A 26945-nucleotide genomic window follows, 5' to 3' on the forward strand; every position below is an offset into this window, starting at 1 on the left:
GAAGGCGATGCAATGGCTCGGCAACTTCAGCTTTTCCTTCGAGAAATCTGTTGTAATTGTCTAGTCCCAAAAAAAGCTTGTAGTTCTTGTTTGTTTTTTGGGCTCGGCGCGTTCGTGATTGCAGTCACGTGTTCTCCACTTGGGTGAATGCCAGCGGAATCGATTCTGTGACCCAATTACTCTATGATTGTTTTACAAAACTCGTATTTGTCTTTGTTTACAAGTCACAAGTCACAAGTCAATGCGAGTCTTGCAACCCCTGCATGACTGCTCTTAATCTTCCTTCGTGCTCCGCCGCGGTCGAGCCCGAGATAACGATATCGTCGAGATACACGACAACTCCGGATATACCTGATAGTAAGCTGTCTACAACACACTGGAACAATCCTGGTGCGAGAGATATACCGAAAGGAAGTCGGCCAACTTTGTACAGTCGTTTCAGCGTATTCACGGTGAGGACTTCTGATGACTCATTATCAAGTATGAGCTGCTGATAGGCCTGGGCTAGGTCTAGTTTCGTGAATATCTTACTTGACCCTAGAGTGGAAAACAACTCGGTGACAGTGGGTAGTGGATAGACGTTGTTCTTAACCACCTTGTTAACTGTGCTACGATAAGCACCACACAGGCGTAAAGTTATGTTTTTTCTTTCGCACCACGACCAGCGGTGTGGCCCAGTCGGAGTACTGGGTCGGCTCCAGGATGCCTTGCTTCTTCAGGCGGTCTAACTCCTTGGTCACATCCTCTCGAAGGGCGAACGGCACCGGCCGGCTCTTTAAAAACTTGGGTTGCACGTCGTTGAGCTCGATGTGGATCGGAGACCCCTTGAATCCGAGCAAATCGGTGTGAAAAACCTCTGAAAACAGCGCTGTTAGCGCTTCGTCGGTAGTAGTGACTTGTCGGATGGCGTGTAACTCAATTCCTAGCGGTCGAAACCAGTTTCGTCCCATCAAACGTTTTCCGTGTTGTGCCACGACCGTGATTGGTAAAACCGCCTTGTGTACTTTAAACATGACGCTTACCATTGCTTTGCCAACTGTAGACAATGTTTTTTGACCAGGTTAACAACTTGGTGTTTGTACTCTCGATGGGAATCAGTCTCCTGTGTATCTGGCGAAACATTTTTTCGCTCATGATAGAAATAGACGCTCCAGAATCAACTTCCATGATTACTTCTTGTGACTCTATATTTACTGGCACCAGAATCCTTTCTTCGGTTTTGTGTACCTCGCAGATTGAAAAGAGTTCGTCTACTTCGTAAACGCTGTCTCCCTTTGTGTCCCTTCCTTTCGCTACTGTGGCGGTCTTACTTTGGCCTGCCTTTGCTATATGCCCCTTCGTCTGGCATTTGCAGCAGACGAAACCTTTAAATTTGCACAGGAAAGCTTTGTGCTTACAGGTGCAACGGTGGCAGTTTCCGTTGTATGCTTGCTTCTGAGGTTTCATCATTGTCGCTTATATTTCACCATCAGCGTCAACTTTACCGCTCTGTTGCCTTTGATTCCTGATGTCTTGCTGTTGCTGCGACGTTGCCTCTGCAGCGACAGCCAAGTCGTAGGCTACATCGGACGTCAAGTTGCGTTCAGCCAAAAGCCGTTGCTGCACTCTCTCGGGCGCGAGGCCGCAGACGAACCTGTCCCGCATTATGATTTCAAGTGGCAGTTGTCTATCTCCGAAACCGCAGTCTTCTGTCAGCTTTCGAAACGCTGTCACGTAGTCTGCAACTATCTCGCCGGGTGCTGGTCGCGCTTGTAGAAGAGGAACCTTGCGCACAGTTCCGATGGTCTTGGGTGCAGATGACCCTTGACCGCTGTCACTTTTGGGGTATAGTCTGCAGCTGTCGGTCTCGTCGGCTTTACCAAGGTGACGATTAAGGAGTACGTTTCTTCGCCGCATCAACTCAGCAGGACGGCACGCTTCTGCTCAGGCGTTATCAGGCTGTTGGCTACGCAGTGCATTTCGAGTCCCTCTACGTACTGGTCCCATGAAGCGTTGGTGCTGAGGCGATACTCGTTGATACCGCCCACAGCCATCCTCGGGGTCCGGGCAACGGACGCTTGCCCGTTGTCCGGACCTAGCGGAAACGTACTAGTTTAATGGGAACTGGGGTTCTTCAACGACCATGGCTGGTTGCCGATGATTGAATCACAGGAGTACGAGCTCAGCTCGTGCTCGTCAAAGTTTACATGCCTGTCAGGCCTGCCCGTCATGCAACAGCGGCGTTGTTGTATTATGAAACAATGATCTCTATATTACAAGAAGTTTGAAGTTTGTCGAGTACTCAGCTTCAGGGGTTTCAAAGTTCAAAAATCGCCAAATGTGTCAACGCAATATACACGCTACAAGCAAGCGCCAGATTGAGTCGCCATTGCCGACCTTCTCTCGTCTTACCGAGATGCCCAGTCACTGAAGTGGGCGTTGACGAGCCTCCACAAAGGCCTACGCTAAGCAGAAGGACACATTAGTACGTAAAGTGGCAATAACCTGTCCTGCTATGGCAATGATGAAATGAAGCCAACGGAATAGGAGGAAACAAAAACTAAAGGTCGGTTATGGTGGCACCCATGCACCGCTGTCTGAAAGCGCCTATACCTTTTGCTGAATTACCCAAGCACGAAGGAACACACTGCGATCGTAGTTACACGCGCTGCACGTCCTGGGGCTGCAGTGGTAAGAGTTCTAAAGCAAAACATGAACAACTTACATCTTAAACGCACGATCCTCAGTGCCTTATTTTTGTTTCTTTTATCGAATATTTTATAAGGGGAAGGCGAGCGCGTGGGGCGCGTAGACTTACATTTTTAGCATGCTCCTTGATGTTCTGGTAATTTAGGAAAAGGTCCATAAGCTCGAAATGTAAAAAATGCCAGATTTTTGAGTGCTCCATTATCTAAAGTGAGAAGAATAATAATGTAATTTATCTGGGAAAAAATTTGGAAGTTCAAGATTCGTAAAATTTTTCTGAAAGTAATATAAATTCGAAGTTTTGACTCTTTCGACCCTTGAAACTCCTTGGTTAAATCTTCGGACCTAAGGCTTGAAACAATTCTCGGCATCTCTGGTGAGAAACATTCTGGACACTGGTTATGACAGCTTTCAATTTTTTTCATCGGATATGGTCTCTTAATTTAAAAAGCTAAGAAGTCAATTCGGTAGTATTAAATCATTCGCCTCCTGATCGTGTTGATCATCATGCCATGAAATATGTGCCGATGGCCGATTACTACATTAATGATCCTTGACATTTTCATGTTTAAATTTTTTTTAAAAACAAGTAGCCGTTGTGCACCGTGTCTTTGTTCAACCACTCTAAAATGAGAAGCGAATCGTTTGGTCGGAACCAACAGTTAATGTGAAGTCAGAAGTGTAGAGTACCGATTGAGATTTATCTTCTTTCTTTCTTTTAATTTTCGAGGGGTAGTTTCCTACCACAGAGCGAAATTATGTTTTGGAGACATACGGTACCTATGTTGTGTACTGCCGTTTAGCAGCAAGTAGCACACATCTCAATTATGCGCGTTCCGGCTGTACGCCTGTCTGTTAGTGCTTCATCAGCCCTTTTTATTCACATCATTAAAACTTACAATTGTGTCATACAAAACTATTTCATGTTCTCGGCCCTTTTGTTTCTGCCGGTCACCGTTTTGCCCTCGTCAACAGAGTCCCTACAAGGCAAGGTGATCTGGATCACCGGTGCGTCCAGTGGAATTGGAGAACACTTGGCCTACACCCTGGCCAAAGTAGGGGTAGACCTTGCCCTGTCAGGAACCAACGTCAAGAACCTCACTTCAGTTCAGGAGAAATGTCTGGGTAAGCGAAAGTGTCGTCGAAAACTGTCAATATTTACTGACAGGACGATAAAAGGTGAATTTCCGGGCCTCTCGTTCCTTCGTGTGGCCAGCCTCCTTGCGATCGATGCCATGTCATAAAATTTGAAGCACCACTAAAAATTGAGAATAATGGCCCACTGGGTCGCGTTTTAATCTACCCCCCCCCCCCCCCCCCCCCCCTCCGTTCACATCGCTTTGCAGCGACGTTGCGCTCGTGTATCTCTGGGGCGCTTGAATGAGCACTAAAACGCGTTCCAGTGATATACGCGCAACGCCCTCTGCTGGCCAGCGCACCAGCCGCCCATTGCTATGTGTGAAAACGCAGTGCCCTCCTCCAAGAGCAGCAAATTCGGCGGTACGGCGTTTCCATGCCGCGGATCGCCTACCGTTTGCACAAAAATGTTGCGCGCGGCACCTGAGTTGTCCTCCACATATTCGCTCTTAGAATCAATTCTTTAACGAGAATTAAGGTTGGTTGACTCATTTAGCAGGTCAAGCATTCGCGAATTTTATTTTAATTCACGAATATCTAATAGCATATTTTTATTTATTCCTTCAATATTCCTGTCCAACTAAAAAAAAAAAAGAGCTAGAGAGTGGCATATAGCTTTTTCTTCCTCTCCTGAAGCTAAAACTTCTTCTAACACGGCGTGGAAGAAAATCCTCCATTTAATAGATAGGAAGACAAACATCTGTGCAACTGTCTCGTTTTTTTTAACGAAGCATGTGATAACAGATAACAGTAAAATTAAATTGGACCCTTTCATAATTCCAATAACTTTGGTCTTTTTTAATTGCCGCAAATCCCTAACATTTATTTTTTAACAATCCTAGACATATTTACGCGGCAATATAAACAGCGTAATTTTATTCTGTTAAAACTAAAAAAAAGTAAAGTCACACTATAAGTTATATTTTACTGAAATGAAATTATATAGTTTTCCTTGCAACTGCATAAACAAATGTTGGAGCCACGGACAAAAACGTCAATATTTGTTGGCTTGACAAGGTCCGGTTCCTTAGTGCGTGACCGATGGTGATGGAGAGGGAGAAAATATTCAAAGCATCATATATAGAGAAATGCATTAGCTAAACAGTTTACATACAATAATACATATACCAAATGTAGGTTCAGTGATTTGCAATGTGCCTATAAATATGAGTGCTATATATTACGTATTTATTGAGTAATGGTAAAACCTGGTGTCATTCTTTAATGAATTAATTGTAATATGTCTAACTGCATAACTTCTAAGTGCCTTTTTTCTGTTGTGCAATTTGATTCCGATTTCCTCATGTCGATGCGTTCCGTCGTTTGCCTGGCCCCACACACAAGCACACCCCTGCTTTTGTGGGCCAGATCACTGTTTTTGTATATATTTCCTGTGAATAAATATTACTATTACTATAGGTTATAATGAGGGTTCCGTGTTTTCCGACAAATCAGACAAACTCCGAAAAACACTTGCCGGTAAAAGTTTCGACAATTCTGATTTATCCGAAAACTCGGAATTTCGATGTCTTGATGGCAAAGTAATAAGCAAAGAAGACGGTATTTTACGCATAGTATGTCAGAGCGCAGAATAGTGCTACCGAAAAAAGGTCATATATATATTTTTTTTTATCAAGCACTTTCGACAAAATGGAGTGTCCCGTTTATCTCGTAGAGGTTCCTTCAGTAACTGGGCCAATGTAGTTCTGAATCACGAAAATACCACTCTTACGATTTCCAGCTTGTACCATACGTATTTGCGCTTGTTAGGAGTAGGGGTCATAATTTTATCATACTGAACGATGTGAACGTGCAGATTTTATGGATGGGGAGGTCAGCTGAAGGTTTTTTGCGTCGAGGAGTTTGAGTATATCAAAGTACCAACGTTTATTGATATAACACTTGTTTTCAACATTTGTCGTAGTAAGACAGCTAGTACTACTAATCCGAAGGGCGTCAACGCCACATGCGGCTGCATAAATATATTTAGATACCGGTGATCTTTTTTTATGAATTCAGTCTACGGTTTTTTTTCGTACATCAGTTTTTCTTGAAATAAGAAAAATGTACCGCTAAGCTTCAAATTTTGGCCAACTGGAAATCTAAAAACAATAAACTCCCCCTACCGAAAAATTCAGTATAACTTTTCGCTATCCGGATTATAGAACCGGAACCCCATCTGGATTCTTTCTGGACTCTATCTGGATTTGATGTTTTCAGAAATTATTCCTTTGTCTGCAATCTGGATTTTGGGTTTCCAGAAACAAATTTCCGGTTCAATAATCGGGATAATAAAAAGTTATACTAGATTTTTCGGTAGGGCCGATAAACCCCGAATACCTAACGAGCAAAAACTCTGAAAAACACACTCCGAATTTTACAACGAATAAAATCTGAAAACCGGGAGTCCTAGTTATCATGGAGCATACCCGCTACTAAATGCACACTTATCAAAAACAAAACAAACAAAACAAAAAAACAAACAAACCCTCAATATTGTGTTTAATGAAACACGAGGTAAATTGTTAAAAATAAAACTACTGCTTTTCAGATTTACCTTCTTTTAACGGAAATTTACAAAATTTAGCGGTTATCGTCACAGCAAAATAAATATCAATTCTTAAATCAAGTATGACATTGGAATTTGACTAACAATAAATTTGATGAAAAAATGTACCCCTTCTACAGAGTGCTCGGCTGACGAGGACCCTTTTTAAGGTCTTACGCTCACGCACTCATAAACTATCAAAACGTTGGCTACAACCTTGACGAATGTACGTTCGGCGGCACTCTGAGCTGGCCTAGTTTAGATATAGCCGAAAGTGGTAAAATGCCGCATAGGGTGCGTCAGGAAAGCAAAGCATGAAACCGACTGCAACATTGCGACAATAGGAAATGTGGGAGTACGTTTCGACCCCTTTTCTCAAGGCTTAACGCACCCGGCGGCTCCAGCATGGCTTTTGTGCCGCCCGGCCTAGATGCTGCCGGTCGTGTTCATCTTGCGTTACCCAGTACGCAATCAGAAAGAAAAACAAGTAAAAAGTTAGTAACTGAAGCAGTTACTACCTTTTTCTGACTGTTACTACCTTTCAACTAGCCATTTACTACATAGAACGCGCTACAGGTTGTAACTGTAGCTTTTACTAGCTGGAAAGGTTGAGCCAGTAACCACCTGTGGTGCCTGAAAAACTGTACCTGGTAAAACCTGTCATATAGCATGCATTTATAGCCTGGTATACCTGGATATAAAGCAGGCTGGGAGTATCCTTGATAGCGCAAAATAATTACCGGCTTTTAAATTACACTATAATTATGGTATTTGTTGCAAATAAACGCAGAACATTTGAAAAGGGTGGCCTCGACGTAAAAATATCAAAAGGTAAAAAAATAATGGTGCCGGTAACTGAATAATAAATGAACCTCAAATAGTTTCCAGATACTCTAAGAAGAATCACTGTCAATACTGCATTTCTAACATGATTCATCAAATTAGTACTGTGGCTTTTCTCAAGGTACTGGATTAAGGATATACACAATTCCCTCAGAAAACATCAAATTAATAATAAGTAGGAGTAATATTTGGTCATCCTTCACGTGTTTATGCCGCAAATGTGGCAGTAACCGGCCAAGGCGAATTAAAATTCAAAACTGCCAAATACAGCAATCGGGTGAACTTGGCATTCGTAGAAGGAGAGTGCGTTATCGGCTTGGCTGTTCTGTTGCTTTTGTTTGCGTGTTGTTCTGTTTCTTAATGTTAGTGCGGTGTATTGAATATTCCCGCACGTCTGTGCACCTTTAACTCGAATTTCGAGGCAAACGCAAGCGGCGCAGTTCCGACATTATTTTGAATTTTTGAGCTCCATCTGGTGGAAGCTGCATCAATCACACTATGTGGCCATAGGCGCCGAAACACTACCCGCCATCAGGTTTGTCTTTGGTGTGCGAGGCACGGGAAGATTTTGTCTCTTTGTGGGATAGTATATACGACGCTTCTGTTCCTCATTTTTTTGTGAGAAAATAGTACTATTTTTTTCCTTAGAGTCTAGCTCTTGTGAGAGCTGGTGCCAGTTACTAGCAAAAGTTGGTGGTAAATAGTAAGTTGGTCAGTAACCGTTACTAGTTTCTTCAGTTAATAACGTTACTAGTTCGACATTTACTTACTACAGTCATTAAGAAGCAAGGGAATGTTGTGACAAGCAGTTATTAACTTTTGGTTAGTAAGTATTGTGCACTCCTTTTTTAAGAGTTTATTTCTTAAGTTCAGATGGCAGCTCGTTCATAGAGCTGTATGTAATGTTTGGTCAGTGTTGAACCCCACTCGCTGCTCTTAAATGCAGAAATTGGCAAGAAGAAAGGAACCCGGGTTCTTCTGGTACCGTTCAACGTGCGTGATTTCTCAATTCACGAACAGCAGCTATCAAAAGTTACCGACTTCTTCGGAAAAGTAAGTAAATTTGTACGGGAAATGTACCGGTCAATTTTGTTGATCGTATCATTACATCAAGATTGAATCTGAAAGTGTTGTATATACAGGGTGTTTCACGAAAACTGCGCATCACACCAGAAAAAGGCTTGTGCCACTTTGGTCCTGGGCTAGAGGCCTATTTAGGAAAATGATTAAAATTCGCAAAAATTAAGTTGTGAATTATTTTCGCGTAATTAATTTTTTAAACATTGAGTTTAAGGGCATAGTTTCATATAGAAACTTGCTGAGCATCATCGAAAAACACTAAAAACCAAATATTGAAATGCGACAGAAGGTGCGCGCTGCATTTTACAGCTTTTTGAAAAACAGCACAACTTCGACGGGCTTTTAAGTTTCGGTTTGTAATCGGAGCGCTTCTCGGCACCGACGGCACCACGCACCGTGGAGAAATAGTGCAACTAACATTTGCTTCGCTTTCCTCGTGCAACGCATGAGAAGCAGGTTGCACAATTCTCCGCGGGGCGCGGTTGCGTCGGTGCCGAGAAGCTCTCCGATTGCAAACCAAAACTTAAAGACCCGTCGAGGTTGTTCGGCTTCTGAAAAAGCTGTAAAATGCAGCGCGTGCCTTCTATCGCACACCAATCTTTTTATTTGGTGCTTTTCGATGACGCTCATCAAGTTTCCAAAGGAAACCATGCCCTTAAACTCAACATTTACAAAAATAATTACGCGAAAATAATTAACAACTTGATTATCCCGAACTGTAACAATTTTTCTTAATAGGCCCCTGGCCTAGCACAAATACGACATAAGCCTTTTTTGGTGCGATGCTTAGTTTTCGCAATATGAACTTTGTCCACCTTTCGTGAAACACCCTGTATATATAACACACATACACGCGCGCACACACACGCACGCGTACACACACACGCACGCGCGCGCACGCACACACACACACGCACACGTGCACACACACACGCGCACACACACACACGCGCACACACGCACACACACGCGCACGCGCACGCGCGCACACACACACACGCACGCACGCGCACACACACGCACACGCACGCACGCACACGCACGCGCACACACACAAACACACACACACAGACACACACACACACACACACAAATTACCATTGCCGAGCGCGAAGCTAGCCAAATAAACAGTGCGCTCGGCTAAAAAAAAAATGCCGTGCGCTCAGTTCTTATACGCAACAGTTCGAGGTTTGATGCCTGGGAGGGGACACCTTTTGTTATTTCTGTAAATTTCGCGTTCAGGTGAATTCGAAAACCATGCTGCTTATTCGAGGTCCGAATGTTCTTCGCGCCGAATCATCTACGCCGATTGTTCTAGAAGCCCACGCGTGTGCATAAAGGGCTCCGCGTGGCGAGCCGTGGTCAGTCTTTCGCCGGCGCTCGATCCAGCTGCCCCGACGCCTTCGACGGCCGCGATGCCTATACCTCTGTTTTTGTATGGACGCAAGTTCGCCCCATTACACGTTTAGTTTTATACCTCATTAACCCCATCTCTGCTTCTCATTCGTGACACTATGATGCCACCAGAAACATTCGGTATTTGAAACTCACGCCTCGACTTGAGCAAAAGTTGGTTATACAGGGTGCTTAATTTTTAATTAGAACATATATTTTTTAAAGGTAATGAGCGTTATACAAGTGACGTCTTTATCATGTATTTATCGGGCTTTGCGGACATAGACTAGGTGATAATCGTCATGATATGCTATGTAATTATGATTTTTTTTAAATAAGTTGTTAATTGTTGAGTTTAGGGGTCACTTTGGAATTGCTGTATTGGCGCCAATAACCATGGAAGGGAAGACAACTAAACAGTTTAAAAGAGGTAATGATTATGAGATATGAATTAATAAACGTTTCAGGTTTCGCGCCTCATTTAAATATTGCCCGCAAAAAGAGAGCCGGAAGCTCTGCCCCCAGTGACGCTTAGAAGAGGGACGTCGTATCAGTCATGTCGTCACTTTTGTCGTTCTGCCCACCCTCCAAGGATACGCTGTCGATATAGTGACGATATAATTGAAACGACTATGTCACTTTTCCAAGCGTTGTTAGAGGCAGAGCTTTCTTTTTAATCAAAATTTTAAAATCGGGGCGAAGGGGGAGAGGGGAGCGCGAAAATGTATCGACTTATAGTTAAAAGAGACATTACCTTTAGGCAAATTTAAAATTTTTCTGGGCTCTAATAGTAATTGCTATGAATACTACAATTCCAACATGACCTTAAAACTTCTAATCAAAAAGATAAGGAAATTAACAGATTTTAGTAAATTAGCAAACTTTCCATGATAATTATCTTCTGATCTAATGTCCGCCGATCCTGACAAATACAAGGGAAAGACGGCACTCGTCCATCAGCCCACTTTTTTTTTATATCACTTCGATATAAAATTAAACACTTTGTAATATCAATGTGATAACACGATGGCGAACACGTTTACATCTTCAACTGGCGTCGTGTGTTGGAATGCCGAATATGGATGCAGCGTGTTCTAATATCAATAAATAAGCTACAAAAAGTTAATTCAAATACCTATAACGCCAGTATGCTTGGTCGCAGTATGGGTTCCTGCCAAAATGTTTGTTGTTTGTGGTCATAGTGCGACTCACAGACAAAGAGAGCACTACTGAAAGTTTGGCGGCCGACTAGAGCTCGAGTTCCTCTAAATCTAACGAATTTTGCGGCAGTAAAAAATAGTTGATCTGCGCTAGTGGACATAAGGATGTTTCCGATTATGCACATGCTTTCTGGAATATACATTTCAAAGATTCAGAAAATTTCGTTCCCCCAGCAAAACGTAAAAAATCGGTTTCAGTCGAACAATTGAAAATATCGCTATATTCCCCAGAGCGTTTACAAACGCAACAATGCAAAACTTATTAACACTAATTAGAACTCCAGAAACGTATTTTCCTGATGAAGCATAGTGTAAGGCGTAAAGAACAACGGACAGAAGGAAGAGGCCACAGAAATACAAGCGCCACTCACAACTATATTTTAAAACTGAAAAGAGCTTTCGTCAATTTCTGTAGAAGCTTATAATTGAACAGGCTGGGGAGGAATATTTCGAAGAACAAAAAACGATGCGTTAAGTGTGTTTTTTTTCCACAAAAACTCATGAGCCGGATGTACCGCTTCAGACAATTGTGAGTGAAAATGACGCTTGGCAGCTACATGTCAGTCGGTTTCTTTTAGACACTTTGAACAGCTTGAAGGTGGCAGACCCTTTTGCCACAAAAAAGGTCTGATGAGGTTATTGATTTCTACAAAGACAGCCAATGCATTGAGTATGGCTTTTCCATTGAAGAATAAGGCAGGATTGACAGTTGTCAACTTGCTAACCTTACAACAGGCGCACATTAGCAGCACTTTTATTTCTCTGGACAAGCAGCTTTTTCTACAAAACAAGAGGCATCTGCATTGGGTCGTGCGTGAGCCCCAGACTGTGCAAGATATTTTAAGCAACAGATCGAACGGTTAAAAATATTCTTAGTGATTTTAACGTTTTTTTTTTAAAGATTGAAGGCGAAAGCACATGTCACACTCCGCTGAAAGGTGGCTGCGTTGTCCCCGAAAGATGGTCACAAAACTACGTCATCAAGCACGGGCCTCAGAAATAAAACAGAAAAAAAAGCACAGCAACGCGGATGCTTTGTCACGGAAGCCGTCGTGAAGCCGGCGGGATTCGCCGCGCCTGCGCAGTAGGAGCGTTATGTCACCGCCGGAGCGCCGTGTGAAAAAGGGAGACCTGGCACGCTGCTTGTAGGAATGCGCCGCATGTAGGAGTGCTTTCGCATTCCTGCACGTAAGCAGTCGTAAGTGTCTTTATCACTTGACTGTTCTCTGTGCGCGGGTAACGGTAGGAGCGTAATCAGGTGATTTGACGGATGACGCACCAGCCGTTGCCAATCCCGGAATGCCTGCTTGCTGACCTAGTTTCGTGTGCGGTGCGGCCTGCGGGGCTGCTGTGGATTTCGCTTTGGTGGTAAATGGTATCTTCGTCCGTGACAATCTATTTACATCCATAGATGATTTTCTTAAAGTTTTTCATGAACGATAGTCTTTTACGTACGATGAAGAGGTGAATTTAGTGTTGGAGGTCTTTAGACACCATAAGAAATGATTAACTTTTACCCATGAACTGCATAAGCAGGATAATCTACAGCTTTTAGATTTAAGTTTTAAGTTCCTAGAAGGACACACGTGTCGGTTGTATTTCCCACGGTCCCAAAAGGAACTCATGCCGTATGATTCCACGCATTCTAAGGCAGTAAAAATAACTATCGCCATGCTATGCCTAGAGTCGGCCCACAGAAAGTCGTGTGCAGATAATGCAGATAATCTTTAACAACCAAGTGACGAGACGTTTGTCAGCGGGCTTCCCTTAACGGTCGTAATGAATGTGGTAGAAGGCACCCTTCACAAAGTAAAATGATGTACAAGTACGGGAAGGATGCAAAAGGCACTAAGCAAAATGAGGCCTCAGGTGGTACCGTATATGCACACAAGGCCGCACAACCTCAAGAAAGTGTTGAACCGCTTTGGGGTATCGCGCGTTTTTTCAGCTCCGAGCAAACTCGACCAGCTGTGCTCTCGCATTACCGGTGGTGGCGGTATAAGGAGAGGTTGCACCACAAAGCATGTCAGGCCGTATGTTGAATGCGTCACGGGTGTGCTATACGAAATCCCCTTACGTGTGGAAAGTCCTGCGCAAGACAAACGGGAAGATGTGCGAATGACCGACTAAAGGAGCACGGGGAAAATTTAGAGGAATGATGGGGCACATTTACCTGAAGTCTGCAGGAAATGTAAATGTGAACCGCGCCTTTCTCAGACAACGATTCCGGGTAAGGGAAAGAGCCGGAAAGCGCGCGAGTTAATTGAAGCATGCTTTATCAGGAAAAGGGGTGCACAATGCGTAAGCTATACACTCCGTGCGACGCGACTGGCGCGCCGCCGCGCGGCCGGTACCGAAGGTAGGCAGTGAGCACCCCAGAGAAAACGAAACCGAAACCACGCCGCGTACGTTGGTACGCGTTGAAGTCGGAGTGGTGCTGTTGCGCTGGGTTCACAGCTTAATGACGCAGCCTGTGCTGCGTCATTAAGTGCTTCAATAGTTATGCGTCGTATCTCGTGGTGACAAAGTTTCACAGTTTTTCACCTCGCCGATGTTTTCTGGGACAGCGACAACGATGGAGCCGTGCCATACGACGCGAGAAATTTGGTGTCCCGATCATGTCTGCCACTGTGTCGGCACGGCTGACATATTCTACACTGCCGCTTTGCGCTCTGCGTTTGTTTTCGTACCAGTAACACCTACATCTGTCAGCGCCGATGGGACGAACTGAAATGCCATCCCACACTCGCGGGTATGCAGTGCCGATTTCGTTGGAGGAATGCCCTCCAAAGAAGTTTCGTCCCCATCGTACGAGTCGATGATAATTCCGCACAAATATGGCACGGAATCTGTACTTTACGAAGAAAGATTCGAACGGTAAAAAAAGTGACAAATATAAGTCTAAAGAAAACAACCATGAAACTCGGAATCACTGGAGAATCGACGTTTGAGTATGGAAGTTTATGTGGTGTGCTTTCTTTCCTGATCAGCCTCCTTTTAGATGTGGAAACACTGACACCCCGAGTTCTGTAGACAACAATTTTTTTCTCGGCTTTAAAGTCACCTATCGCAAAGTGGTTCGAACTGGAAGTACCGTCCACTGGTCCCTTCCTACTGTAAAGTGTGCACCTCCCACGATGAGTGGTATTTTCTGACAGCCTTTGACGGTCAAAGCCAGTTCCCATTTAGTTACGCCGCCCAAACTAAATTTCCACCTGGTTTCGCTATGCCAACTATTTTTGTTATAATAAGTGTTGTGCCAAGTGACGGTCATGTCAAAGTACCTGTGGGCCGAAAATCAGCACCTCGCACAACTGGTTATTACACAACAGCTGACCGCAAAGGTTCTTGGCGGCCAAACCGTGTGTTGGCCGACAACTTTGTTTTCTCGGCTTTGGAACCACCTTTCGTAAAGTTGTTTCAATTGGAAGTACAGTCCACTAGCCCCTTCCTACCTCTAAAGTCTCCACCTCCCCCGACCAGTGGTATTCTCTTGACAGCCTTTTCATGGCCAAAACCGGTTCCCATTGAGTTACGCCGCCCAAACTAAATTTTCACCTGATTTCCTTATGCCACTTTTTTTTTGAATAATAAGGGTTGTGTCATGTTACTGTCAAGTCCAAGCACCTGTGTGCCCAAATCTGCACTTTGCACAGCCCGCTCTAACACAACGTTTTGGGTCCAATATTGGATATACCGTACAGCCTTATTTCTTTATTCGTTAGAAACAACTTTCACACCTGCCGTCTTGATGAAACTTGGCACACTTCGTGCAGAAATTTAGTGTACATCTCACTCGCCTCCAATATCATCGTTCCAGCAGTCCTACGTTTACAGCGACGAGCGAAATAAATTTCCCACTCAAAACAATTATGGTGGCGGCCGTCTTGCTTTTCAGAAAATTGCTTCAACTCCTTTTTTGGCCGCAACTAGAGAAATTACCCCTAATAACGACTCAAACTCAATATATAAGAAGTGGAGAACAGCTAAATGCCCTTCTGCCCCAGCACTCATGCAACGTCACCCTCAACGTATCGGCTCAAAAAGCAAAAGTTTCGTCCGTACGCGCTTCCGCCGCCACAGCTTGGCATGCGAAAAGGCGCCGCAGGCTGCTGAACGCGCCTCACGGTCGAACGCCAGCTCCTCCGCTAGCGGCGCTGCGCGCGTTTTTCAAAGCGACCCCTATAGTTCCCGCACGGAGTGTATACATCTATTGCACCGTATAATGCGGAGATAAAAATCTTGAGAACTTTCTGGTGTGTAACACCAGGTCAAGCGTATGCGGGGACGTAAGTAAGGTACGGGATATGTATTTCTTTATTTTCTGCACTTTTCAAATATCGTTGTAAGTGGCGCCTGTGTGTGTCTTCTTCCTCGTGTCCGTTGTCTTCTTGCGCTTTACACTATGCTTCATAACGTTCACCAACCAGCCCAACTACGTATTTCCGACATATTTCTTTGCAATGAGTGCTATGGACAACTGTAGCAATATCCTCAATTCCTGCCCAATATAATGAAGAAACGCGATTTTACCAATTAATATTATAATGTCGGGCTTGAAGAAAGCATCTAAATTTAAATTGTATAACACTTATATAAAAAAAAAACACTATTTAAAAAAAAAAACGAATGTCAAGCATATTTCTTCATGAAGGTTGGTGCTCCTAACTTTTCCCTTAGGTCTCACATGGCGTCCCCTACGTCAAAAGCAGTGCTCTGTTTTTATGCTAGGTTGACGTGCTGGTGAACAACGCGGGACTCTGCCGAAATGGAATGTTCGAGAGTGATTCATCTCAAGAGTTCGAGAGGGATCTTTTCGACGTGAACGTGTTCGGCCCGGTATCTCTCGCTCGACTGGTCGTGCGGCACTTCAAGCAGCGGCAGCATCGGGGCCAAGTGGTCGTCACCAGCAGCATGGCGGGAAGGACAGGTGATACGAACACACATTTCTTACTGGAGTTTTCTCCTAAAACACTTGGCTGTGTATCGTGGCATAAACAATGGCAGAGCAACGAGCGTATTAAACTACAGAGTTGAGGACATTCAGTGCAAATTCACTTGGGTTGCTGATAGGTACAAGCGAAAAATAGTTGCACAAGTGAGGACAATCAAGTTTTTACATCCCATCACAATTTTTTATATTGTCTACAATTCGTACAGTCAAGCAATTTTCGTAAAGTATCTGTTTTAATTGCATTATGAGTCGGTGACATGGTTGTTGAGCTGGCTGAATTACACTGCATGTGCGTTTAAAAAGTGCCTGTGGCAATGCTTGATCCCGTTCATATGTGTGGGTTCTCGCAAGTGTGCAATCCAACAGTGCATCAGGTGAAACCTCTATGTAAACAATATTACAATGATTTTTAAACTAATTACCCGGCGATACCAGTTGATTACCTTGTCTTTCTGCGAACGCAGAAGCGAGGAACATCTCTTCTCTAGTGAATGCCTCTGGGCGAAACTTGAATAAAAAATTGACTACGATTTGCTGATAACGTATTGCCACAGCTTCGTGCAACTGCTTTTACCCTAGAGCATAAGTCTACGGCTAATAACACGTGTAGCAGAAACGTCGGTCACTTCATCGGATAATGCTCGGCCATCGGTCAGTTCTCGGTAATAGGCAAGTCCTCGGTGGAGAGACAAAACAACAAATTTGACAAACGTCAGGCTACCGATGCTTTGCGTTTAGATATGGAAATGACAAAGGGCGATACTCTGCAAACCAATGACCCTTTGTCCTTTATTGGGTGGAAGATAATTGAAGTTGGTGGACCAATCACATCGTCCATATATCGACCAATAAAAAATAGTTCGGCCATGAGGATAAAGCTAATCGAAAATTTAGTTCCTTGCGCTACTTCTGACGAATAAGACTCGTCGAATGCTAGAATGCGTTACGCCACATGTTGATTAGTGACTGTGAATGAACTGAACTGCCTGTCTATAGGGTGCCAATTAGGCCACACTCTTTTTATGCGCCGTAAACATCAGAAGCAGTTATCAGGCCGATGTTGTCTGAAACTTTTGAGTGCTCACATTTAGTCTCCAAGCGCTGGCACAAGTAATCACGAGTCGCACGTGATGCACATTTCTATGCCCTGCGAGGGCGATAACATTGGCTGGTAAAAAAAAAAACTTCGAGCCTCAGATGGTGTGAAACACTGATGTGGTTGTATCGTTGCTGTGAGCCTCGAACAAAAAAGACTCGTACGCATTGTTTTAAAAAATTGAAGGTTAATGTTTTCGATCAAAGTAATAACTAGAAAAACTCGAATCTCATAGTGAAAAATTATTTGACTTTTTAGTATATCTTCAGCTTTGGTCGGTTCGACGGATAAAAAAAAAGATGCACTGCCTAAAACCATTCTTGCTTTGTAAGCATACTTTGGAATACAGGTTTAATGATTTAAACTTGACAACAAAACCCGCTTATTGCTTATTTTTTCAGTATAGATAAATAAGCGATGCATTTATTGCCCATGGTGCCGGTCTAGGTAACTGTGCTTGTGCGTTTGGTGCTGGCAACTAAAATAATATTGTTTTCGACGTTTACTGTACGTTTTGACACGCGCTTCGCCCAGCGAGCGCGTGCGTGGCCTAATGCTTACCGTGCTTGGCTGTCGTATCAACGATCCAGGTTCGGTTCCAGGGATCGGAATGTTCTTTATTTATTCTTTCTACTTGTGGTTCTCGTAAGTTCGCGAACCTTCTCGTTTGATCGAGCTACGAATGTTCTACGCGCCGAACGTCCTACGCCGAATGTTTCAGAAACCCACGCGGGTTCAAAAGGTGCTCCGCGGGGCGAGCGGGAATCAGTTCCTCCCCAGCCTTCGATCCTGCTGTTTCGCCGCCATCGACGCCCGCTACGCTAGCCTTTTTCAATTTTGTTTTGGGTACAAGTTCGTCCCATTATACGTTAAGTTTGCTTCAGTTTTCGTCGCCTCATCAATATTAATTCCTGACAATATACAGACGTCGCCAAGTTAATAGGTTGGCCTTTTGCTCCTTTAAAAGTTGCCTTTAACATATGGTTTTCGATGAATGGCCCGCTTCAAGACAGATACGAGTGGCATTTCATTGCATAACGCATATGGGGAAGTTGGTAAACGATGGTATTATAACCACATCTTCTTTTTGACCGTTCACTGATCTGCGTATTTGGACTGATCGCAAAGCGCACCGAAACAAACGTTACATAAAAAATCCCCGACACCTTTAGGAAAGTTCCGGGATTGACTTATTATGTTCACTCTTTTTACTTTATGGTTGCTTCTTCGGCATCCAGCGAATTCTGAAACCTGATTGGCTGCGATAATACGATGTTCTGAACAGCCACACACTGCGTTTCTAAAGCTGTCGGTGACTCTAAGATAATGTACATACTCACATGCAGGTTGATGAGTGTAGTCGTGTTTGCTTCCGACTGCCGTTTCACTAACCATGCCATGGTCCATTAGTATGATTTTTGCAGCCCACGACTGAATTCATGCGAAACAACAGTTAATTCACCTAAAATACTGGCGGATGAAACTATAAGGACAAACTGTGTTGCGGTCCTTGTGCTTAAGAAACACATTGCTGCCATTTAGCTTGCAACAAAAGTAATTACCTTTATGCTGAAACAACCATAAAAAAGAAACTCTTTAAACCACGCAGCATTTTGCGAAAGGTTTGCCTTTATTATGCAAAAGTGAAACGTTTTAAATACATTTTAATGGAACAAGTTCACAATCACCGTCATCCACCTTATCATTGTCATTCACAATCGCGCATAATGGTGATGTGGAGGAGGGTGATAATGAACTTGAGCCATTACAATATTTGTTAGGTTAAAGACTGTAGCGTTTATCTGGAAAACACCAGTTGGCATAAACGTCTACAAGAAACTCAGCAGTTTTTTTATGTTTGTTTCAAACAGGTATCATCAATGCGTCGGCATACTGTGCCTCTAAACATGCCGTGCATGTAAGTGTAACATTATCATTCCATTGTGCGTAATGAGCGTATTTTCGGTTTGAAATCTAGAAAAAAGCGTCAAAATCGGTATGCATTACTTTAGATATAGCTCGGTAAATGTTTATTACCTCAATACTATATGAACACTGGCGCTGATTCTCGTTTGACGTAAAAGCCTTGTCAGTCTCTTCTAAGCAAAATGAGGTTTTAGCTATATTTTACCTAAATCCCTTCGTATTTTTCGTTATTTATTTGTTTACACTGAACTATTAGCACCATATTAAGAGAGTTAAATCAATGTCACAAAATTGCATAAATTTGTACAGTCATAGCTGTTGATGCCTGCTTGCCACTGACAAGAATAAAGCATTTGCGCTCCAAATTTTACAATGGCTGCCTTTACATGGATGCGACCGTAGCGCATGGAATCATGATTTGACCATTTTGATCGGTAGTAGATGGGCACTAAGGGAAGAAGTAGGAGGACGGGGTGCGTGTGATTAACCCTGCTCGATTCGATGCGCTATAATCGCATTCATGTAAACCCAGCCAATGAGAGCGTCACAGAGCCGATGGACCAGCGAGCGTGCACACTCGCGCTAGCTCGCCCTCGCTCGCACTCGTTGATGCTCCCCGGAGCCCTTGCAGCAAATGCAAAACGATAGATGCATTGCGCCAAAGCTCTGGGCCGGACGTCTAAAGTTTTTTTGTTTTTTTTTTTCCGGCAAATTCGAACACCGTTGAAAAATATTTGATACAATATTGTGCCAAAGAAAGGTATAACATCCAATTGAGGCCAAAAGTCTGAAAATGTTTAATTCGTATACCGTTTTAGACTCGCTGCCTAAACCCCACGGCATACAGTACAGCGTATATTTAAAAAAAAAAATGAAAAAACTATTGGGCAATATGTTCTAAGCGTCCAATTTGCAGTGCTCTCTCTTCAGTATTAACGTATAAACAGCGTCTTAAGTACAATGTTTTTATCTAATAATAAAGTTAAAATACGGCGCTGCACAGAATTTGTTTTTATTTAAACTGAATTTGGTATTTAACTTGAAACATAGGATCATCCTAATTAATGCTTTTTTCCAATAAGTTTCACGTATTATGAAAACAACAACACATGCATGTTAGAGGCTTATACTAGTACACTCTAAAAAAAAGCCCGTGCATCGACTTTTCAGCACAACACTCAGAGAGCTAATCACCGCAATTTACGGAAGTAGCTCAGCGAATGACGATGCCGAAACATATGTTGGACCAAAAAACGCAGTTGGAGTTGTGATATTAAACAACGCAAGCGTGACTTTTTGCATTGCATAAGATGGCATCTCAGACTGCGTTTTTTTGTCTCAACATCTATTTCGGCATTGTCATTCGGTGAGCTGCCTCCGTACGTTGTGGTGATTGGCTCTGCAAGTGTTGTTCGGGAAAGTAAACGCACGGGCTTTTTGTAAAGTGTAGTGTTATATAACAGTTAAATAGCTTCTATATGTTTCTATATATAAACTATTGAAAGCGAAGATGTTAGTAAATAGCTGAATAAAAAAATTACAGGAGGACGCTCACGACTGCTACGTGTAGGAAGGCGAAAGCATTAGACCCACGGGAGCAACGCTTTCGTGTAATATTTCAACAGGTATGAAAGTTTAGGACGACGTATAGGACGACGCATAGGATGACATTAGGACGACGTCGAGTACGACGTCCTAGAGATCAACGCCAAATACGACGTCTAGGACGACGTCATAAATGGCGTGTAGGAAGACGCCGAGGACGACCTCTCGATAACCTCAAGGACGACGTCTTGGACGACGCCTAGAACGACGTCTGGGGTAGGACACATAAGGAAGCTGTGGCGTATTCTTGCGGGCGCCCACGTTTGCCTGCGGAAACCGCCGTGGATGTCGACGCTGCTACCGATGTCGAGGCCGTAGATGTAGACCTGGTCGCCTCACAGTCCATCGCGCGAAGCACATAACGAGCACAGATGAAGCCCGAGGAGCACCATTTGCATACGGTGCCCCGGCGGGGACATCACGCTCCCGCACTTGAGAGTGATCGAGAGCAGCGCGTCTTTGATGAACTATTTTTATGGCCGTCTTTCGGGCACAACGACGCCGCTTTTTCGAGTAATGAGACAACTAATGTCGTCCTGGAAATCTAGGACGACCTTTAGGACGACCTCAAGGACGACGCCAAGGTCAGTGTCGTCTTTGAACATACGATTCAGCGGCGCGTGCCGCTCAATCGCATTTTCATAGCCATATACGCTTTTCTTTCGCTCCATTGGACAAGTAAGGCGTCCGCCTTAAAATGAAACCCATTTAGCTTTGCGCTTGCCATTCATGTACTATCAGGGAAAAATGAAATGCGAACAAGGGAGCGCGTGGCTCGCTCTACAGGCTGCGCCGCCTGGAGGTGAGCCTAGCGGCGAGTGTGCGTGGCCTACTCCGATGTGTTCACACCCTTCGCTCGACGCTCCCCAAGCTTCGTGCATCGCGCCTGTTAGTGCGCTGAAAGTTATCACCACTATCTTTGCTCGCTCGGCGCGTTCGGCGCGAGGAAGCTCTCGCCGCTAGTATCAGCTGAAACGCGCGCACCTTTTTTTTTCTTTTGGAGAGAAAGAGGGGGGGGGGGGGGGTAACCCTGCGCGTGCTTTAGCTGCTACTAGCATATTATAGCCCCGAGCTTCCTTGCGCCGCGCGTGCCGAGCGAGCAAAGACAGCGGTGATAGCTTTCAGCGCACTAAGAGGCGCACTGCCGATGCTTGGGGAGCGCCGAGCGAGGGGCGTAAACACATCGACATAGGCCACGCACCCTCGCCCCTAGGCTCACTTTCAGGCGACGCAGCCTGTACCGCGAGCCACGGGATCCTCTGTTCGCATTTCACTTTTTCCCGATGGTACAGATACAAGATGTTTGATTTTATGTGAAGGGTACACGAATACGGTTTGTGCAGGTGAGTGATAGAACCGGGTGGGGCATAATACTGGGCCCCTTGTCAAGATAAGTCTAATAGCTAAATGATTCCAAGTCAACACATGTTTCAAATATAAGCAGGCTGAGCGTTTTCGAATGCCATTTTAGAAAGACTTAGAGCGCGCGAAAAGCGCTGTGGTGCTATAGAATGACCACTTCTACAACAACACTCCCAGTGCGAAAAACTATCATTCGTGTTTAACTACCGCTAGCCTTGTGCCAGTGGCACGAGTGGGTAAATTTAGTGGAACTCCGCGCTTCGCTTATGCTTCGAGTATTTTACATTGAATGTTTTGCGGTTTTGAATGACACTCATAAAGTTTCTAATTTAAACCGTATGTTTCTTTTTACTAATTCGAAGGCTATAATGAAACATTTCATTTATTTAATAAACTTAACACAAGGATTAGCCCCCAAGTACATAAATCAACTCCAAGAGTCTTTTTCTACATACAGAGCTAGGCATTGATGATTGGATAGTTTCTACACTTAAAACTATTCACCCTATAGGGTGAAACGAAAGCGTTTAAAAAACTCTACCTACGGCTATATCATTAAGGAATGCTTATGTGAGCGTAGCTCCTTTATAATAGTAAAGTTGGGTGATGTTTCAAGGAACACCCTTTATTTCTCGGAGGGTGTTAAAGGCGACAGAAAGTGGTTCTGTTATGGACTGCTACGACATCCCGGTCCATATGTTTTTGGAAGGAATTCGTTTTTTCACAGGTCGAGTTATGGTTTTGATCAAACCTTATTAGTTAGAGATGCAATCCGTGAACCTTGTAAAATTACACTTTGCATAAAATATCGATAAGAAAATTAACCAGTAACATAGAAAGCTAAAAACGCAAGCAAGTTCGTAAATTACCTCCCTAAAAGAATTAAAAAGGGAGAAGCATACACGAGTTAAGACAACCCTGAGACGGGCGAAACAAAAAGGACAAACTCGACGAAGTTGTCTTAAATCATGAGCGTAAACCAGCTCGCCTGCGCCTTATCACTCATTTCATGCATGCACACTATCTCCAATTAAAGTCTGTGTTTGCGTTTTTTTTTCTTATCTGTTACGAGTCTCATGTTTTTAAATATGAAGAAGGAGCATCCTAGTAGTAGCTGATTTACTCACATTATAATTAATGAGATAAAAATGAACTAAATGAAATGGAGAGAGTGCCTTTAAATTTCGGTGTGTTTAAGCGAGTGGCTCAGTCAACAGAACAGTGGTTTCGGTCTCGCGCGTGCATCGTTGCATTTGTGTTTGTTGTTCCTGTGCATGCTACAGCTGTATGCGTTGCGTATAGCTCGTCAACTTGTTGCTCGTAAATAAGAACCAAGGATGCTGCTTGGGCCTAAAGCACTCTTATTTTAGGTCGTGCACCAGCGCCGTATGAAGCACCCTCATGGTGTAAGCCCTTCTGCAATATCATTGGTACCCTTAAGGGTGTAAGATTTTTTAATGGGCGGTTAGTATCTATAGTTATGAATTGATAGGGACTACCTAAAGTGATAGGTTAGTTGGGAACCTGACAACTAGTAAGTAGATCTCTTCATTCTGGCGCAATACAACCCGAGGACGTCGTTCCCGGCAGCCAGATGTGAAGTGTCTGCATACAGCATCGGCAATGATCCTATTGCAGCGGTACGTTTCTTCCTATCTTGCAGCCTTAGTACGCTTTACTGTTGCGCGCTCCCAATGCGTAAAACAAACTAAATTATGTAAGTTTTTGACATATAAAATAATAATATTATTATTAATATTAATAATCATTTAATCACTCAATGTTTATTATAGTGCACAGGAACAACCTTGCGGTCTTGGTGCTGGCACACTGGATAGAAATGACTAATACAAACACAAATACAGAAGAGCAATGCACTATACAGTAACTCCATATAATCATACACGCCATACATTGAGCTGAATATTAACAAAACACAATTTGTAGGTTTTGTGTACAATGATGAGAAATCGCAGTAATGTAAAAACAAGTTTTAGAGGCACTCAAAAACGAATGATATACGAAACATTAGCACAAGCACAGACCCAACAATGTCTGTGCTCTCCGAAATCAATCTTAAAGTGAACCAGAATCATTATTCACCCGCCGGACAGGTCTTCAATAAAAATAACAAATGCCCTGTGGCACGAGTTAAAAATATCAAGTTTCTCACTCAGTCAGTTTAATAATTGGGCTAAAAAAACTACAGTTTTTGGAAATATAAAATGATGATTGATTCTGAGTAGACACGCGTGGAACCCTAAAGCGCACCTAAAAAAAGAGGCTTGGTCAATTAATCGATCCATGCAACGTTTTCAACAAAACCAATAGGTCCGCCTTCTGCTGACGCCGGTGGAGGCTTAGCAAGTTAACACGCTCTAACGTTGCGTCATAAGGCGAACAATGAACATCCTTCATTAAGTAGCGATGTTTGAAGATGGAAATAAACTTTTTCTGAACTGGTTCGGTTTGCAATTAAATTGTTTTAAAGATTCAGCTCCACACAACTGATGCGTATTCTAACTGGGGCATGCATTACGAGCGGTACAACGTGTGAAACTCAGAAGGATGCTTGACGTTAAGCAAGAGGAAACACCCAGCATGCGCAGAGACGAGTTAACGAGCCTAGTTACGTGACTAGAGAATCGCACGCTAGGATTGAACATAACTCCCAGATCTTTCATTGCACATACCCGGGACAGAGGTTCACCAGGAATACTATATGCGAAAAATGTATTCTGTGCCTTCCGAGTAAATGTCATAACCTTGATTTTACCACGGTTTAAGAGATTTTTGGGTGAGCAACATCTAAAGAAAGAACATGCATCTTCCTGAAGCCTAGCGCAATCATCTAAGGTAACTAGTTCTTTGTAAAGTTTAGTGTTATCAGCGTATTGCAGGAACGAAGAGTTAGAAATAGCATCAGAGACGTCATTTACAAAAATTGCGAACAGGAGCGGTCTTTGGACGGAACTCGGAGGAACGCCAGAACTTGCCCATACAATGAAGAGTTCATATTGTTGACTTGAACGTACGATTTCCCGTTTGACAAATAGCTTTGAAACCAACCGTACACTGTGCCATGAGCCTCGTATGCGGAGAGCTTTGATAAATGGATCGTATAATTTACAACGTAAAATGCCATGTCTAGTTCAAAGTAGACCTCGCCTATCTGACCTCTGATGCAGACTATACCTGGGATGCGGTAGCCATAAAACTTACAAGATTTGTAGTCGTTGATTTGCCGGTCCTAAACCATGCTGACCAGGGAGGGTTAAGTTTTGAAATTTGAAAGACAAGAATAGATAAATGACTGTTTCAAAGAGTTATGAAAATAATATTAAAATAATTTGAATACCTTTTATGTGCAGATAGTTTTTCAAGTCGAGGCACGGGTTTGTCAAAGCCAGTTAAGGCTTATAGGACAGCACCTTACTGGTCATAATCCCAATGTCCCCGCACACAAACAGTGTCAAGCTCACCTTGGAATATCCACACTGTAATGATAAATTATGATGCAAAACACGCGCACAGTTGCAATATCTACACTGTGATGCAATTAATGATTATGTAAAAGAAAACACACACACACGCACATACGCAGAGTTATGCTGTTTCATTAAAATCTTGGATCACTTGTTTGAGTTGTTTTAAGAGTCCATGCCATATATGTTTTCCGGTAGGTCATTGGAGGTGGAAGGCACATAAAAATTGCGAACTCTTTTTTTATGGTACGTAGTGATAGAAAGCACTTTATAGCTTTCGACGAAGTGACCTAGACACTATATGGGGGTTTTCTATAGTTATTGTTCCAAAGATATTTCAATGCAACCGTCCGAACCAATAAAGCATTGGGAAATGGCAAACTTGAAGTTGTTAGTGTCTCTTCTTCCTTTGTTACGCTGGACCGTAGACAATGCTTTTGAACATTCCTTTTAAAGCTAATTGAGTGTTTTGACACCATATCGCAGACCCATGTCCAAAAAAGGTTATACCATAACTCAAAAACGGTATGCTAACGCTTGAGCTATCATATTTTTGGTTTATTTAGGAATTAATGACTGTATTATAGTGTCCACAAGACACATTTCTCAGTTTTTTTACACATATATGAAATTTGGAAACTCCATGAAACAGCACTACCAAACTCACTTCCTAAATACTTAACCTAGCGGGACCGAAAACAGAGATAGGGTAATTATGTTCAGTTTCTGAATGAACATAATGTTTCTTTAAACAAGGCCCTTATGCATACATGTATCGTCAAAAGACTAAAACGTGTTAATTCATCATTAACAAAGTAATGCAAAGGTTACTTTTTACGGGTAACGATAACGGTAACGCGTTATTTTATTTTGATCCTTTTAACTTCAAGTAACGAGTAACGTCTTTCATTGCTTTTTTTTAGGTAACGCCAACAACACTGCACAAACAGACAAGCGGGGTAAAATGTTTATATGGTGCGGCCGACATGGGTCGTAACATAGAAATGGACTGAACTAAATCCATCGAATCCACCTCTCCGCAAAGTACCTTGTGCAAAAATATAAAATCTCTCTACTGTCGCTTCACATTCAGCTTATGTAATGGAAACCGGCGAAACAGTGCCTCATAAGGGCAGAAATAATCTCTGTCAATATCATAAACAATTTTAACCAAATGCTTCTGGAAATTTTCGGTCAGAGCAGCCCGCGTAAGAATCAAGGAATTCTAGATAACAGAGCTACGCTCCAACCGTGACCTAACTAAAGACTTACACAAATACAATGAACAAAGCGGAGAAGAAAATTGAAAACATAATCGTGAAATCGTACCGAACACTCTTAACGCTGCATTTAGGTTATAATGACATAGTTATTTAAATAAAGTGCACTTTCAATAGAGACGCCAAGATCCCTGATAAACCGTTGAAATTGAAACGTCACCAAGGGTCTAAGAAAAACGAATCATATCGCGTTTTCTAGATAGCACAATTGAATTTGTCTTCTGGGGGTTAAGTGATAAACGTTTGCCGGGAAGCATTTAAAGATATAAATTTTTATCAGCTTGAAGACGAGAACAATCAGACACACACTGAACACTTAAAAAAGCTTG

The 26945-nt window shown here is 43.1% G+C and overlaps 1 protein-coding gene across 1 annotated transcript in view; it reads left to right on the forward strand.

Annotated features, from left to right (window-relative positions):
* LOC115318372 (dehydrogenase/reductase SDR family member 7) overlaps positions 1–26945 on the forward strand; it is a 68840-nt gene that overhangs the window by 25432 nt on the left and 16463 nt on the right. Inside the window, exons 2-5 of the mRNA XM_029978070.2 lie at positions 3661–3810; positions 8160–8266; positions 15640–15838; positions 18830–18876. Of these exons, the coding sequence (XP_029833930.2) occupies positions 3661–3810; positions 8160–8266; positions 15640–15838; positions 18830–18876 (503 nt within the window). The remainder of the gene's footprint in view (positions 1–3660; positions 3811–8159; positions 8267–15639; positions 15839–18829; positions 18877–26945) is intronic.

This window comes from Ixodes scapularis, unplaced genomic scaffold, assembly GCF_016920785.2.
Source record: "Ixodes scapularis isolate PalLabHiFi unplaced genomic scaffold, ASM1692078v2 PGA_scaffold1__304_contigs__length_218370807, whole genome shotgun sequence".
Classification (NCBI taxonomy): domain Eukaryota; kingdom Metazoa; phylum Arthropoda; class Arachnida; order Ixodida; family Ixodidae; genus Ixodes; species Ixodes scapularis.